The sequence below is a fragment of the Panthera pardus genome, unplaced genomic scaffold (assembly GCF_024362965.1).
Source record: "Panthera pardus isolate Hobbes unplaced genomic scaffold, ASM2436296v1 HiC_scaffold_21, whole genome shotgun sequence".
NCBI lineage: Eukaryota > Metazoa > Chordata > Mammalia > Carnivora > Felidae > Panthera > Panthera pardus.
The window spans coordinates 53,139,600-53,154,437 of record NW_026526777.1 but is presented as its reverse complement, the minus strand read 5'-3'; the positions used below and the strand labels follow the sequence as shown (position 1 = coordinate 53,154,437).

The 14,838-nt window shown below is 37.9% G+C and overlaps 1 protein-coding gene across 1 annotated transcript in view; it reads left to right on the top strand.

The window, feature by feature from the left end:
- Positions 1–588: 588 nt before the first annotated feature.
- Positions 589–14,838, top strand: part of KLHL20 (kelch like family member 20) — a 63,819-nt gene continuing 49,569 nt past the window's right edge. The window contains exons 1-2 of the mRNA XM_019425220.2: positions 589–702; positions 1,620–1,683. Coding sequence (XP_019280765.1) covers positions 1,661–1,683 — 23 coding nt within the window. The 5' untranslated portion in view covers positions 589–702; positions 1,620–1,660. The remainder of the gene's footprint in view (positions 703–1,619; positions 1,684–14,838) is intronic.

The following is a 14,838-nucleotide window of genomic DNA, read 5'->3' as shown; positions in this document are numbered from 1 at the left end:
GTGTTTGAAATGTCTGCATAAAGTGTTTGGACAAACACTTTTTGTTTTTCTCCTGCTAATCTGTCCTTGGTGAAGTGTTTGGATAAAACTCTGGTATCTTGAAAGCTAAACTGTGGGAAATCTGGAAGGTCAGGTCTATTTCTGATTTGGCTGTGTATCCCCAGCAGCTTGCACATTGCAGGAGCCTAAGAGAGATATGTCAGCCCCGCCTACGCACGCGTCAATCATACACTCCACAATGAGGGGCAACATTGTGCCTATACGGTGCAATAGGAGACCTACAAGCTACGGATAAATAAAAACTCCTAGCTTTTTGTGACTACACCCATTTTTCTATTGCCTTCTGGTGGGGAAAACAAAGAAGAAAGAAGGAAACTTCGGTATTCAAATACTGTCAGATCAGCTGTGAACTTGCAAAGTGGTCATCCTCAGGATTGGAGGAAGCGGCTAAGAGGACAGGCAGTCTTTGAGGCGATCCGAATCTCCAGCAAAGGGCGCGGCTACTTCCTGAGCCGCGCCGGAACCTTTTGGCGGGCTGTATGAGTTCCAGAAGGAACGATTTAGGAGCAGGACCGCTTCCGCTGCTGAAGAGACGAGAGGGGTGGGGAGGAAATAGTTTGAGGATCTGATCCTGCCTGCGCTAGCGGCGGCAGTGGAGCAGGCAGAGAGGGGGCGGCGGCAGAGAAGAAAGTGACAGAGCCGGTGAGTTAGCCGCCTTAGAGCAGGAGACAGTGGACAGCGCCCAGAACTTGCTTTGCAAATCTGGTCCTAAGTTGCTGAGCTGCCGGGTGGGGTAGGGGGCCGTGCTTCGCCCGCCGCCTGTCAGTGGGCGCCGAAACGGGGCTTTTGGGGCGCTGGGGCTGGGCCTCGCGGGGCACCAGACTGCGCTCTAGCTGGCTGACACCCCTACCCGGGAGCCCTGGGGGACGCTGGGGTTCTTACCCTGCACAGCTTCCCCGGACAAGAGCTGGAATTCGGGGGAAGGAAATGGGTACTGTGCGTCCCATTTAACCCTCGGGACCTACCGAGGTCTTGCCAAGTGGGTGGTGGACATTGTTTCGGGCACTGAACGAAGGGCTTGTAAGGAGAATGTTAGTCTGGAACCAGAGCTCTGCTCCGTTCGTGCTGCCCGACTGTCGGAAGCGGAGTCGAGTCGTTTGTTTTTAAAGGCAAATGCCGCCCCCTGCTCCTGTCACTTCGGGACAAGTTAAAGCTTCAGATCCGTTGTTAAGCCAGCGTGTTCCCTATCCAGTCTATCCTCTTATTACTTCTGTGGGTAAATGTGTTCTGTAGGTATACTTGATAGTGAGGCCAAAAGTTAAATGTCTTCAAGCACTTTTTGAGGAGAGGCCAAAACTAACCTAGCATTCAGGACTGTATAAGCGCGCTTTCCTCACTTTCACTTATAATCGTTTTAGCTTTCCATGTCTATATCCAGACTGAGGATAGTCATCTTAAAGGCACTAAGGTTATGACGGTGCAGATGCAAAAGGCCTGTGGTATAATATGATATAAAGTTTTTTTTTTTTTTATCACTGAACGAAATGATTATATAGAGATTGTTACTGGAAAGATCAGAAATAGTTTTTTATTAAGTTACTGCTTTTCTGTTGTCTTAGGTTCGGCTGTAGAGTGTGGTGAAGGGTACTTTTCATGGTGCATGGAAGGAAAGCCAATGCGCAGGTAGGCTTTTAGGAAGAAAACCTTCAGTTTCACTGATTGAAATTCAACATGGAATAATTCAGGACTTCATTTAATTTTTTGAAAGGGATTTCAAACTTTACCAAATTCTGCTGGAACTGATGATTCTTGTTCTAAAATAAATCAAAAGTATTATCTAGAATTAATCACATTTTAAATAAGAGCCCGATATAGTACCTACATGTCTAAAGAACGTTATGAATTTTACGTAGTTGTTAACATTTAAATTTTCCTTCTTGCATGGTAATTTTTGTGATAATCATTAAGTGTGATATGCTACTCTCTGAGTTCCTTAGTCTTCAATTCTCTATAGAATGTAGAAGATTCTGTTGCCATTGAAGAATAATAATAATTTGTAATACACTGTACATATACCTAATTATGGTTTGGCCTATTTTATTGGTGATCAATAGTACATTTGTTCTGTTAATTAAAATAGCTGCATTGCAGGAAAGATTCTTGGGGGACTGAAAAAGGTAGTGGACATAATAACTTAACCCATAGAAAAATGGAGCAGAGTGTAAGATTATATAGACAATCATAAGCCCTCCCAATTCTAAAGTTGATAATGTTTTTTCTTAATATTTTCTAACAAATAGATCTAGAGTCATCAAAACAAAATCAGCCCAGTTCTTTTTCTTTGTTCTTTAAACTCATTTCACATTTATTGAACTGTATGTAATCATTTGTTACTTAGCATCAAAGAGAAATGGCTCTGGCAGAGCCAGAGAAGAGAAGAAAACATTTTAGGAGAAGAAACATTAAATGATGGGGGTATGACTTATGACTTAGGACCAGGAACAAGAATATATATTGTTTTCCAAATCTGTTATTGATTTTTTGATTGACCTTGAACTGTTTACCTTCTCTGTGTCCCAACTTATTTTTCTAATGTATCTGACCAGGATATTGGGAACTAATGAATGCTTTCAAATGCTTTGAGATCTCCAGATTAAAGATGATATGATGTAACAAATGTCAGTATCTTATTTGTATCAAACTTCATGTAGGAATAATATTTGACTGCAGAGTACATGAAGAAATTAACATCTATTAAATGCTTTACCACTTTATCCTTTATCATGGTTGCAAAAACCACTGATTGCTTCTCTTCCTCATTGCTTCTGTTCCTCACCTGCCATAAATGTCATATCTTATGTAATTGCTAAAATAAGAGCTTCTTATTTTTTAAAAAGAGAAGGCACAGCGTGGGAATGTCTTTGGTTTATCAGTAATTTCTATATAAAATATTCACTTAATCACTCATATCTACATGCTTTTTTTTCTTGCTTTATTATATAATACTGCCAGTTATTCAAAATCATGTTGAGAGAATTCTTGTGCCATTAATTGTCAAACTACAGCTCTTTCTTCATCACCATCACTTGGCCAGAGCCTGGCCTACCCATTGATCTCGGATTTAATTTTACATTTGCTTACCTTTCCCTGCTTGGCTGTCATTCTTGTAGCTGCAGCCCAGAAGGCAGTCTCTGTGCAGTAATGTTGGTTTTATACTTAGCTGCTATTGGAGAAGCTTTGAATAAGAAGTAACTCTATTAAGATTATTTGAATACACGTTTATTCTCCCTACTAGAGAATTTTGAGTCTTCTATACCTTTGCATCCCTGGTGCCTAATGATTCCTGAATAATCATTTAAATGACTAAACAGTACCTGCAGGCTTTTTCCCTGCGTGCTACCTGCCAAAAAATATGAACAAGAAAAGGCTGAAAACAAGTTCGTTAAAGGTATTTTAATGCTTAATTACAAAGTTTTATGAAATTGATTGACATCTTACTAGTAAAGCTTTATTGAATTCATTTAAATAGCCATTATGTGTACAGATACAAAATGTAAAAGATACAATAAGATGGTCAGTGAAAAGTAAGTCTCCCAATGCTGACCCCAGCTCCCAGTTCTCTTTATAGGCAACCACTACAAACAGTTTCTTATTCATTTTTCATAAACATAATGGACATACAAGCATACACAACAACTCTCCTTTTCTAAAAACACTAATGTCAGCATACCACGCACATTCTACTATATCTTTCTTTTTTCACTTCACACATTATCTTGTAGATTATGACAAGTACATATAGACCCACCTTATTCTTTTTGCTAGCTACTTAGTATTTCATTGTCTGTAAGTGCCATATAGTTAACCAGTCCTTTTCGGAGACACTTAAAGCTATTTCAATATTTTGCTATTACAACCAGTCTGCAGTGAATATCCTTGCCAGTTGTTTTTGACCAAATGTGTATGCATAGAATAAATTCTTAGATGTAGAATTGCCCAAAGAGTATGTGTGTTTTTAAATTTTGGTAAATATTGACAAATTTCCTTCCTTAGAGATTATACCAATCTAGTCTCACCAAAAATATGCCTGTTTCCCAACATATTATTTTTTAATGTTTATTTATTTTTGAGATAGAGAGACAGAACGTGAGCAGGGAAGGGGCAAAGAGAGGAGGAGAGACAGATCCAAAGCAGGCTCCAGGCTCTGAGCTGTCAGCACAGAACCCGATATGGGGCTTGAACCCACAAACTGCAAGATCATGACCTGAGTTGAAGTTGGATGCTTAATGGACTGAGCCACCCAGGCACCCCTAAGATATTATTTTTTAATCATGTATTTCATTTAGAGATACTAAATCATTTTGCAATGTAATTATTTCCTTCCTTAAATATATAAATAGGAAACTGAGCCTGATTTTATTAGGAATTGATTTGTTCACTCGCCAAACATTTCTATAGAACTGATTATATGCCCATATACTGTATATATGCAGATGAAGAGATGGAAAGACATGTGAATAGACACCATACTACAACATGAACAGAATTTTAATAGAGATGTAAACATAGAGAAGGGAACTTCTGCTCTGTGAAGATGAGGAGAGCTTCACAGAGATGGTGATATTTGAGCTGGATCTTATAGAAAGGATAAGGATTTGCTTTAAAGTAAAGAATGTACTTTAAAAGATACGAATTTAAAGAAGGAAGTTAATTAAAGACCCCATAAACAGAAGGAACATCTGTGCTGTGCCCCCACCTCAAAAAAAGACACCAAGACCTGCAAGTATATGACATGAATGGAATGGTGAGTATATCTGCAGTGTAGAGCATGTGGGGGCAGAAAAAGTGAAACAGGGAAAAATCATAGAGAATTAGGCTGCAACCATGGGAAAGAGTTCAGCTTTATCCTCTAGGTATTTAAGAACCAGTGTACATTGTTATATAGATTAGATTTGTTCTTGGGGCTGATCTTTGGGAGGAAAGGGCATAGACTGGAAAGAGGGAAGAAATGATGGCGAAGAAACTAATTACAGGAGTTGTGGTGGTTTAGGTGAAACCTGACGACGACTGGAAGTAGATCTGTGGCAGTGGGGATTGAGAGAAGAGGATGGAATTAAGACTTTGTCTAATAGTGACATCAAAAGGATTTGGTGGATATAGAATAAGGAAAAGGTAGCAGCATAAATGACTCCAAGGATTTCAGCTTGGGAAACCAGGTGCTGCCATGATGAGATCAAAAATACAGGAAGAGGCACCAACAGGTTTCAGTAAGCCAGAAATAGTTTCTCTTTCATACGTTTTAAGATTGTTATGTCTAGGAAACCAGCCAACAGAGATAGCCAGCATATAACTGGAATATGGGTTTGGGACACAAGAGAGCAGAAGAGATGCAAAAAATTGCGCATCAGCAGCCCACAGAATGTTCTTGAAGTTGTAGGCATGAATGAGGGTAGAACAGAAAAGGGGGATGCCAAGGACAGAACCTCAAGATCAGATGAGCTTCTCCTTGCTTCAAACAACAATAACAATCCCATTCAGGTCTCATATCTTTAGAATTTCCTATTTATTTTAATCCGTCTAAAATGCATGTTTAAAAATAGTAGTGTAAAATGTACCTGCTAGTGTAAAATGACTCTTCCTTGGTGTGGCATGCACTGTAGGTTAGCTTGCTGAACAACTGTTCTTCCTTTCCTTTACTATATAGAAACAGGAACATAAAATATTATGCTTGGTATCATCATCTTCTTTGCATTTGACATGGCCGTATAACACAGTGCTGCCAATGAAATGTCAGCAGACCTGCTAAGAGGTATCCTAGGGAGGCCCTGGCTGTCCTGACGTAAAGGGAGGCTAGCTTGTTTGCATGCTCTTCCTCCTTCATCCCTTGATGGCTGGACCAATCCTGATATTCATTTTACCCGATAAGCAGGGATGAGGTATTTTAGGGCTAAAGCATTTATGACCTGTTTTCAGATTAAGGGGTTACAGCCTGGCTTCCTGGTATGGAATCAGGTAGTGCTAGTGGGTGCCCTCCTGGTAAGCAGAGCTGGCACTTTGGGCTATTATTTCTGTCTTAAGGGTTTTTATACTCCTATCTGTAGTTTTCTCTTTTTCCGAGCCTGCTTAGGACTTTAAATAATGGTCAGTTTAGCTGAATCTTTTTGTTTGTTTTTTTAAGAGAAGGCTGTTAATTTCCGAATGAACTTTTGAAGTATAAAGGGAGAGATGTTCATTTAGGTAGGGAGCACAATCCCAGGCTAAGAAAAGATTTGCAGGTCTTTGGACTAGGAGACAAAACTTGATTATAAATGCTTTAGAAGCAGAGACTGTGTTTTCTAAACTTTTTATAGAAAATGGCTCTTTCCTCAACTAAGAATATTACTTTTGGAGTAAAAGGTCTAAGGAATGTGTGACATGGTAGCCCTGAAATTTGAGGGTGGCTTACACATTTTGGGTGGGTAGAGGTATCAGTGTTCGTGGAAATTACCCATCTCTTTACCTACCCCACATTTCCTTGACTTCCTAGATTGTTGGGACTTTTAAAACAATCTCTTAACTATAGAGTACAAACATAAATAAATACATTCTTGTGGGGCGCTCAGTTGGTTGAGCGTCCAACTTCAGCTCAGGTCATGATCTCACTGTTCCTTAGTTCAAGCCCCACGTCAGGCTTTGTGCTGACAGCTCAGAACCTGGAGCCTGTTTCAGATTCTGTGTCTCCCTCTCTCTCTGCCCCTGCTCATGCTCTGTCTCTGTCTCTGTCTCTCTCTCAGAAATAAACATTAAACATTTTTTTTGATAAATAAACAGATACATAGATACATACATACATTCTTATGACTTTCACCTTTACTTATTTTGACTATTCATTCCTATTCACACTGAGAAAAACTTTCTCTCTGGGATAATAAGTCTTCATAACTTGTTTTCTGAGAATAACCTCTGGAATGCCACTCTATCAGTTCAACATGCCTTTGCCCCTACTGCTTCTGCAACCACTTCAACCATTTTCTAGCCATCACGTAACTCCCTAGATTGTGTGGCATCTCCCAACTCTTGATTAGTGCAAGCATTTATATTCCTTGATTTGGACTGCTGATTACTGCTAGAAAAAAGAAGCCATGGGGAATTCATGCTACTTTAATCAGAATCTTTAATATTTGAGCCAGGGGTGCCTGGGTGGCTCAGTCAGCTAAGCATCCAACTCTTGATTTTAGCTCAGGTCATGACCTCACAGCTTATGGGATTGAGCCCTGCATCAGGCTCTGCCCTGACAGCGTGGAGCCTGCTTGGCATTCTCTCTCCCCTTCTCTCTTTACCCCCACCCTCTACTTTCTCTCTCTCCTCTGTCTCTCAGAATGATAAATAAAAAATAAACAATTAAAACATATGTTATTTGAGCCAACAGTGTTATCTAACAGTAAATCTGTAGGTCCCTGGTTAATGCTTACTCATTCCCCAGTTAACGCGTACTCACTGCCTGAAGCAGCTGTGTCACACCTTCATGCATTCTCTCATGACCCTGTCACTACCCCTCCCACTGGCAGCAATGGCCTGCTCCCCCAACTTCACAGAAAAAATAGAGGCCATCAGGTATGAACTTTCCCAAGGCCCTGATACCTCCTTACCACAAAATAAATGTATCTGTTTCCTCATTATTTCCGCCCCCTTACTCCCTTCCTCTGATCTCTTATGTAAGCCTTTCTACCTTTTGTCAAAGAGTCATTCCTCTGTATTTTGGTTCTGTATACTCCCCCTCTTCAAGGATCTCGCACCATCATTTATTCTCTACTATTTTTTTAAATTGCTCCCTCTTTCTCATTCTTCATTTTAGTATATATCATTTTCTAGTCTTCTTCCACTTTAAACTGACATTAAAGGTCTCTTCTTGTCACAGGCAAACTTCATTTTGGAAATACTCCATACCCAGTATCTCTTTCTTTACCTTCATTAACCACTGCCATTGGAAACTTCAGGTTTTTACTGAAAATTTAGGGATAATGAAGTTTTTTGACTATTCATTATTTTCTTACTGGCTGTCTCCCCTTAGATCACAACCTGCCACCATTTTTATCAGTGCCTCCCTTTCCTTTCCCCTGTGTTATAATTCTCCCTTCTCAATTATTGTTACTTTATTATAGTGAGCAGTTTAGTCTCTTTGTTACAATCCTGATATCTCTAGTAGAAGCAGTTAAAAAACAAAATCTTACATCTTTAGATCATATTGAATGTGTGGCATGGCTTCACATAAGACAGAGTGGTAGGGACTGTGGCGAACTAAGAGTACAAGCCCTCCTGATGGTACTCAAATGCAATTTCAATTTCAAAACAAAACAAAACCTGTAAGCAAAACCCTTCTGATGGTCTTTGTCATTCTAGGGGGACCTCACCTTGCCTTTCATAATTAAAGGGCCTAAATACTTGTTTTCTCAAAAGCAGCATCTGTCTCTGAAATAAATGCTGTTCCTTTCCCCAGAATGTAAAATAACAATAATTGAAAATTTATTATAGCAGTTTTTTTCTTCTCACTATGTAGAGATTCAATTGTAATAATTATAGTTTCTTAAACTGATTCCATAATATCTGATGTTTGCCTTGTAGAATTGTTTAGATTTATTGACATTTTGGGTAAGTGAATCCTTCTTGTTTAATTTATATGTTTGACAATATGTTTATATGTTTTACTTTTTTTTCCCTTTATAGCTGCATTTTGAATTCTTGCTTTCCCCACTCTGTTAATTTCCCTTCAACTTAGGTCAGTATATTCTTTTTGTAAAAACTGACTTCCACTGAAAAAGAGATTTTTATTTTATTAGATTTTATTAAGTCAGTTATTTATTCACATTTTAATGTGTTTAAAATTACCTGCTTGCTAAATACAGATTCTAGAGTCATATCACCAGAGATTCTGATTCTCTAGCACCTCAGGAACCTGCATTTTTATTAAGCACCCTCATATATCTGGTGTCAAAGAAACACAGTATTTGAAAAGTGAATATAACAGCCTAGTGGGAATTGAACAGTCAGTAAAGAACAGTATCTAGTCTTCTCACATTTTCATTTCATTTGAAAGAAAAGCCACACATTCGGACCATGATCTTAAATCTATCAGTGCCATGTTTAGAAAATATGATAATAATGGAGGAAGACCCTCTGTATACAAGAGTAGTTGGGGGTGCCTGGGTGGCTCAGTTGGTTAAGCGTCTCTTGATTTCAGCTCAGGTCATAATCTCCCAGTTTTTGAGATCAAGCCCCACGAAGCTCTGCTTCAGATTCACTCTCCCCCCACCACCTAGCTCCTCTTCTACTTACACTCTGTCTCTCAAATCAAAGTAAATAAACATTTTTTAAAAATATTTTTTTAAAAAAGACTACTAGTCAAAGCAAGAGTAAATTTCTAAATTCAAGTTGGTTAGGAAATTTAGAATGCGTGGCTGATTTTACCATTTCACATTTTAACTACCATGTTTTTGGTATCAGAATGCTTTGGGCTGAAAGTCCTGACTCAGACTAGCATAATCAACATGGAAATCTTTTATTTACATAACCAGAAGGCCAGAGGTCGGGGTGGGCTCCAAGACTGGTTGATGCAGTGGCTTGGTAATATCATCTTGGACCCAAGTTCTCTGTCTCTCCAGTGTAGTTTGTGCAGTGTCGGCTTAATCCTGCCCTAAAATTGGTCTCCCATCCCACTACCACCTACCAGTGTAGAATGCTGCATTCTTCCTTGTTAATGCCCTGCAGAAGAAACTCCCTAAATTATGGAATGTAAATCTGTTCCTGTAATTTGATGACCAGCTTAGGTAAGAGAATGCCATCAGTTAATTGATTTGAAAGAAGTCAGGATTCATCCTTAAAAACATGGTCATCTTCCCCTGAAGCACATGGCTAGAGGAGGAACAAAATCAAGATTATGTTAAAATTTGAGAGAGTTGATGGTAAAATATGGTATTAATAGAATTTATCTTGAAGTTATGTTTTTCATCAGTGCTAAAAGAATACAAAATCTGCTAAAGTTATTATTAGCAGATTTTATACCCTTTGGTTTTAGATAAACTGATTCTTTCCCAGAATTGACAGAGTCTTCCGGGGAGAAGGCAAAAGCTCTGTTTGGTCTCCCTAGTTTGTTAAATGTGGATAGAGTCCAGAATAATCCTTTCCACTTACCTCCTTAAATCTTAAAATACATATAGATTAATCTTGTAAATTAAGTTAATAAAAATGTTATTTGAGTTCAGTTTCTTTTTTGTGTATATTTGTAATGTCATTTGTTCAATATTGGAATAAAAAGCCACAGATTGAAAAAGCAAATAATTTGAGATCTTCTTGTTTTTCTAGATGAATTTTTACTTGGACAATAAAGCTTGCCGCCCTAAGATTTAATTAAAACCTTTCTTAGGGTTCTGTCTTGGGGAGCAGATCACACCTCAGTTTACCATCCCACCCCCAACTCTTTAGAGTATTTATTTCATCAGACTCCAAACAAAGAAGTTGTGAATATAGATGTGACAAGGTGTGAACACAGTCTATTTCTAGGACCCTTATTATAACTTCCTTTCAAAAGGTGCCCAGAAAAATGTACCAAAAAACTCGCTTTTCTGCCAGTAGAATCCCGTGGTTGTAATAAGAATAATGGAGGATGTGCACTCAGAATTTTAAAAGTACACATTTACAAAAACAAATAGCAGAACCATAGGAGAAATAACTTAGTGTATAGAATTAAATATGGCTTCTAGAATTAAATTGCTAGAATTAAATACAGCTTCTCAGAACATTTAAAATGAGGTAATCCCTGTTGTCATTGCTTCTCATTCTCCTAAAAGGGCAGTGTGGTCCAGCCATGTGGCAATATGCTTGCCTTTTTTTCCCTTCTAAGAATGACAACCACATAAATCAGATTACCAGAGTCATTTCTATTTCAAACACTCAATCCAGTTGCCTAAGATAGTTTGGAATTATAAGGCACTGACTTCAAAGTCAGAGGACCTACATTCAGACAAATCCCAACACTGTCACTCTTTGTGAGGTAAGTGTAATTATCCCTATGTTACAAATAATTAACTTGAGGATCAGGAAGTTAAGCAATTTGCCCAAGATTATGCCTAATAAGTAATGGAGGTAAGGTTTGAACCTGGCTACAAGCTTGCCTGGCTACAAACCTGGTTTTGAGAGAATGAGACAAGAGTTCGGAGGGTATAATTTATTTTGGCAGAAAGAAAAGTTGAATTCATTTAACAACAATTTAGTGAACACTAGACCCCGGTATTGGGATATAGCAGTGAGCAAAAGAAAACAAGGGCCTTGTTCTCATTGATCTTATATTCTAATTAGGCGATAAAACCAATATAGTATGTCAGGAGGGAATATATTTATGAAGAAAATTAAAGGGTATAGAGTGGTAGAAATAGGAGATACTATTTCATATAAGGTGGTGTTGGGGAGAAGGAATTTCCTCTGCCCTTCGAGGTCCTTAAAGCTGGACTTAGAATCAAATTAACAATGAGACAATGAGGAAATCAAATTCAATAGCATTTGTAGAGGGAATCCACACAGACATGGAAATCCCAAAGATAGGCAACATTATGCTTATGTGAGCTAAGGCAAGGGGTATTGGACTGAGGGTACAAAGGAGAGAAATACCATTAGAAGGGAAAGATGTTTGGAAAACAAAGGTATCCTATTCTGCAGATTAGTTTCTTAGATAAAGAGAAATCTCTGTCAATAGCTGTCTTCCTGGTAAAGCAGGCAGTTGAAGGGGAGGTGAAGAGCTTTTTCTGAATCTGCTGGGTTTGGATTGCTTTTATTTACACACACACACACACACACATATATATATATATATATTTACATATATATTTACATATATATTTACATATATACATATATATGTGAATATATATATTTACATATATATTTACATATATATATTTACATATATATACATATATATGTGAATATATATACATATATATATGTAAATATATAAAATCTATTTTTTTAAGTTTATTTACTAAAAGAGAACAGGGGTGGGGCAGAGAGAGAGAGGGAGACAGAGAATCAATCCCAAGTAGGCTCCACACTGCCAGCACAGAGCCCGATGTGGGTCTTGAACTCATGAACTGAGATCATGACCTGAGCCGAAACCAAGAGTCAGATCCTTAAGCGACTGAGCCACCCAGGTGACCCAGGATTGCTTTTAACTCAATGTTCATGCCAAAGTGTCCCATCTTTAGATGGCCTGCCCTTGGCCCCTACAGTTGTGTGATAAGTTGGCATTTGAGCAGAGATCTGAAAGAAATGACAGAGTGAGCTTCATAAATATTTGGGGGAAGAAACTTTCAGGAAGAAGGAATAAGAGTCTGAAGCAAGAGAAGTCTTGGTATGTCCCAGAAAATATCAAGGTAAGTCTGTGTGACTAGAGAACAGTGGGCAAGAGGAAAGCAATAGGAGATGAATTCAGAGAGCAAGCCAGGGGAAGAGTCATGTCGAAGCTGGTAAACCTTATATTCTTTGTTTGTGACTGAGTATTTAAAGCATTTTAAGCAGAGGAGTGGTGTAATCTGACTTTTCTAAACGATCAGTTAGGTTCTTTAGAGAAGAGAATATAAATTGGCAAAGGTGGAAGCAAGAAGACTATTTATGAGACTATTACAATGTTAAAAAAGGGTGAGAATAGCCTGAATTAGGGTGGGACTGGTGAAGATGTAGAGAAATAGTTGGAATCTAGATATTATTTGGAGCTAGAATGACAGGATTTGCTGATGGATTGGGTTTGAGAGTGTGTGGAAGGGAAGAGGCCCAAGATTTTTGGCCTGAGAAACTGGAAGAATAAAATTGCTTTTTATTAATCTGGGGAAGGCTAGAAGAGAGACATGGAGGAAGGTAGAGAATCAAGGAATCAGTTTTAGATATATCATTGAGATATTTTCACTTGTGTGATACAAGACATTCATATGGATCCAAATTCAGAATTTATTCAGACAGAAGATAAGGCCCTTTTAGCCATTCACATATGGATGATAGGAACCATGAGGTTAGACGAGGTCCCCCTAAGAATGTGTATAGAGAGCAGAGAGGACAGACCTTTGGAGAATGACCTCATTTAAGGGAATTCTTAGCAAGTTTGCAAACCAGACCACTGATAAAAGTATAGAAACTACCTGTTTTTTTTTTTAATATAATTTGTTGTCAAATTGGCTAACATGTAGTGTGTACAGTGTGCTCTTGGTTTTGGGGGTAGATTCCCAGGGTTCATCACCTACCTACCACACCCAGTGCTCATAGAAATTACCCATTATTAAAAGTCAGAATCTGTACTCATACAATAATTAACAGCACAGGTGTTTTTTTTTTCTTGCTATGGTATACTTTTAAATGAAAAGGCAGAGATGTAGAAATTAGCTTCCTTATTGTATGTAGGTGAAATAAAAAATTGTTTATATCTAAGTTCAACAGTACTATCTGTATGTACATCATTATGGTTGCAACAAAAATGTTTTCATTTCAACATGCAATGTCAATATTAAAATAGGAAGTTTTGAATTTATCTTGTCTTTAATGTTGGTTCTTTTTGAAAGAAGCTTGATTGCACCTCTGTTAACCATGTGATATATTTTTTCAGCATCTACCATGTACAAGGCATCATTAAGCATTGTGATTAAAAGCTTCCTTGATTATTTACATGGGTGGCAAAAATTATCCTTTAACTGCTCAGCTTTTTTCAGTCTGTAAATTACCAAGCATAAATGGTGCTGTTTCTACCAGATGTCAGGAATTATGAACAGTTTGTGTTCTAGAATACAGAATCACCTGTGGGCTAAGGCCAAGCATAGAAAGCTTGAATTTATAAGTACTTTGGAAAAACAGATTGCTGTTGGAGAAAGGAAAAACTGTTCTTTGTTTTCAGGTTGTGCCTTTGTAATGTAAATGTAGTTTCTTCTTCCCAAAATGTCCTTTTCTAGTCTCTCCTTCCCAGGGGACCCTCTCAACACAGGTGTTTTATTATACTGTAGTTCCTGTCCATGCTACAGCTTTAGGGGTAGTAAACTGATAACTGTCCCCTGAAGGCCAGATGTTAGACTCTCTCAATATAGATGATTAAGTCTGTGAGACTCACATGAGGCTGACCTAAAACTCAGAGTCATCTATGCCTCCTTTTAAATAACATGATATCTCTGGAAGAATTATTCATGAGAAGACTGCTTAGTGAGTGTAGAATCAGAAACAGAAATATAATGATCTGGACCATGGGTATGGGATATTTCACCTAAGTTCAAGAATAACCCAATGTAATATTCCTACTTCACAACAAAAATACATACCCTTGAAGTAACCTTGTAGCTTATGCCAATCAGATCTAGGATCTTTCCAGTATAAACAAATACTATACCAATTTTTGCCTTTCTGACCACAATTTGTATCCTGATTGCCCTTTCTCTGGTTATTCATGTATCCCCTCTTCTAGATAGATTCCCTGATTGCCTCTTTATATTCCTTTGATTTTTTTCTCACTTCAAACAAACTGCTTTGTAAATTATATGCAATTAGTAAATATGTGTTAAAAGAATAATTACCAACTTAGAGGAACATAGATTTTTTCATGCTGGTAGATACGGTGTGATAATTATGAAAATCTGAATATCTTCATTATAATTATTTGTCAGTTTAAGTGGGTGGCATTTACCTAGGAAGTTAACACCTCAATTTCTACATATGAAATATGAACATAAGGTATAAACTTGCTTCTCTTATATATTACCTGGAATCACTTTTTAAAAGGTAATAACCTTTGACTATTTTAGAAATGTTTAGAGATAATTCTGAAAATTTCTTAGACCA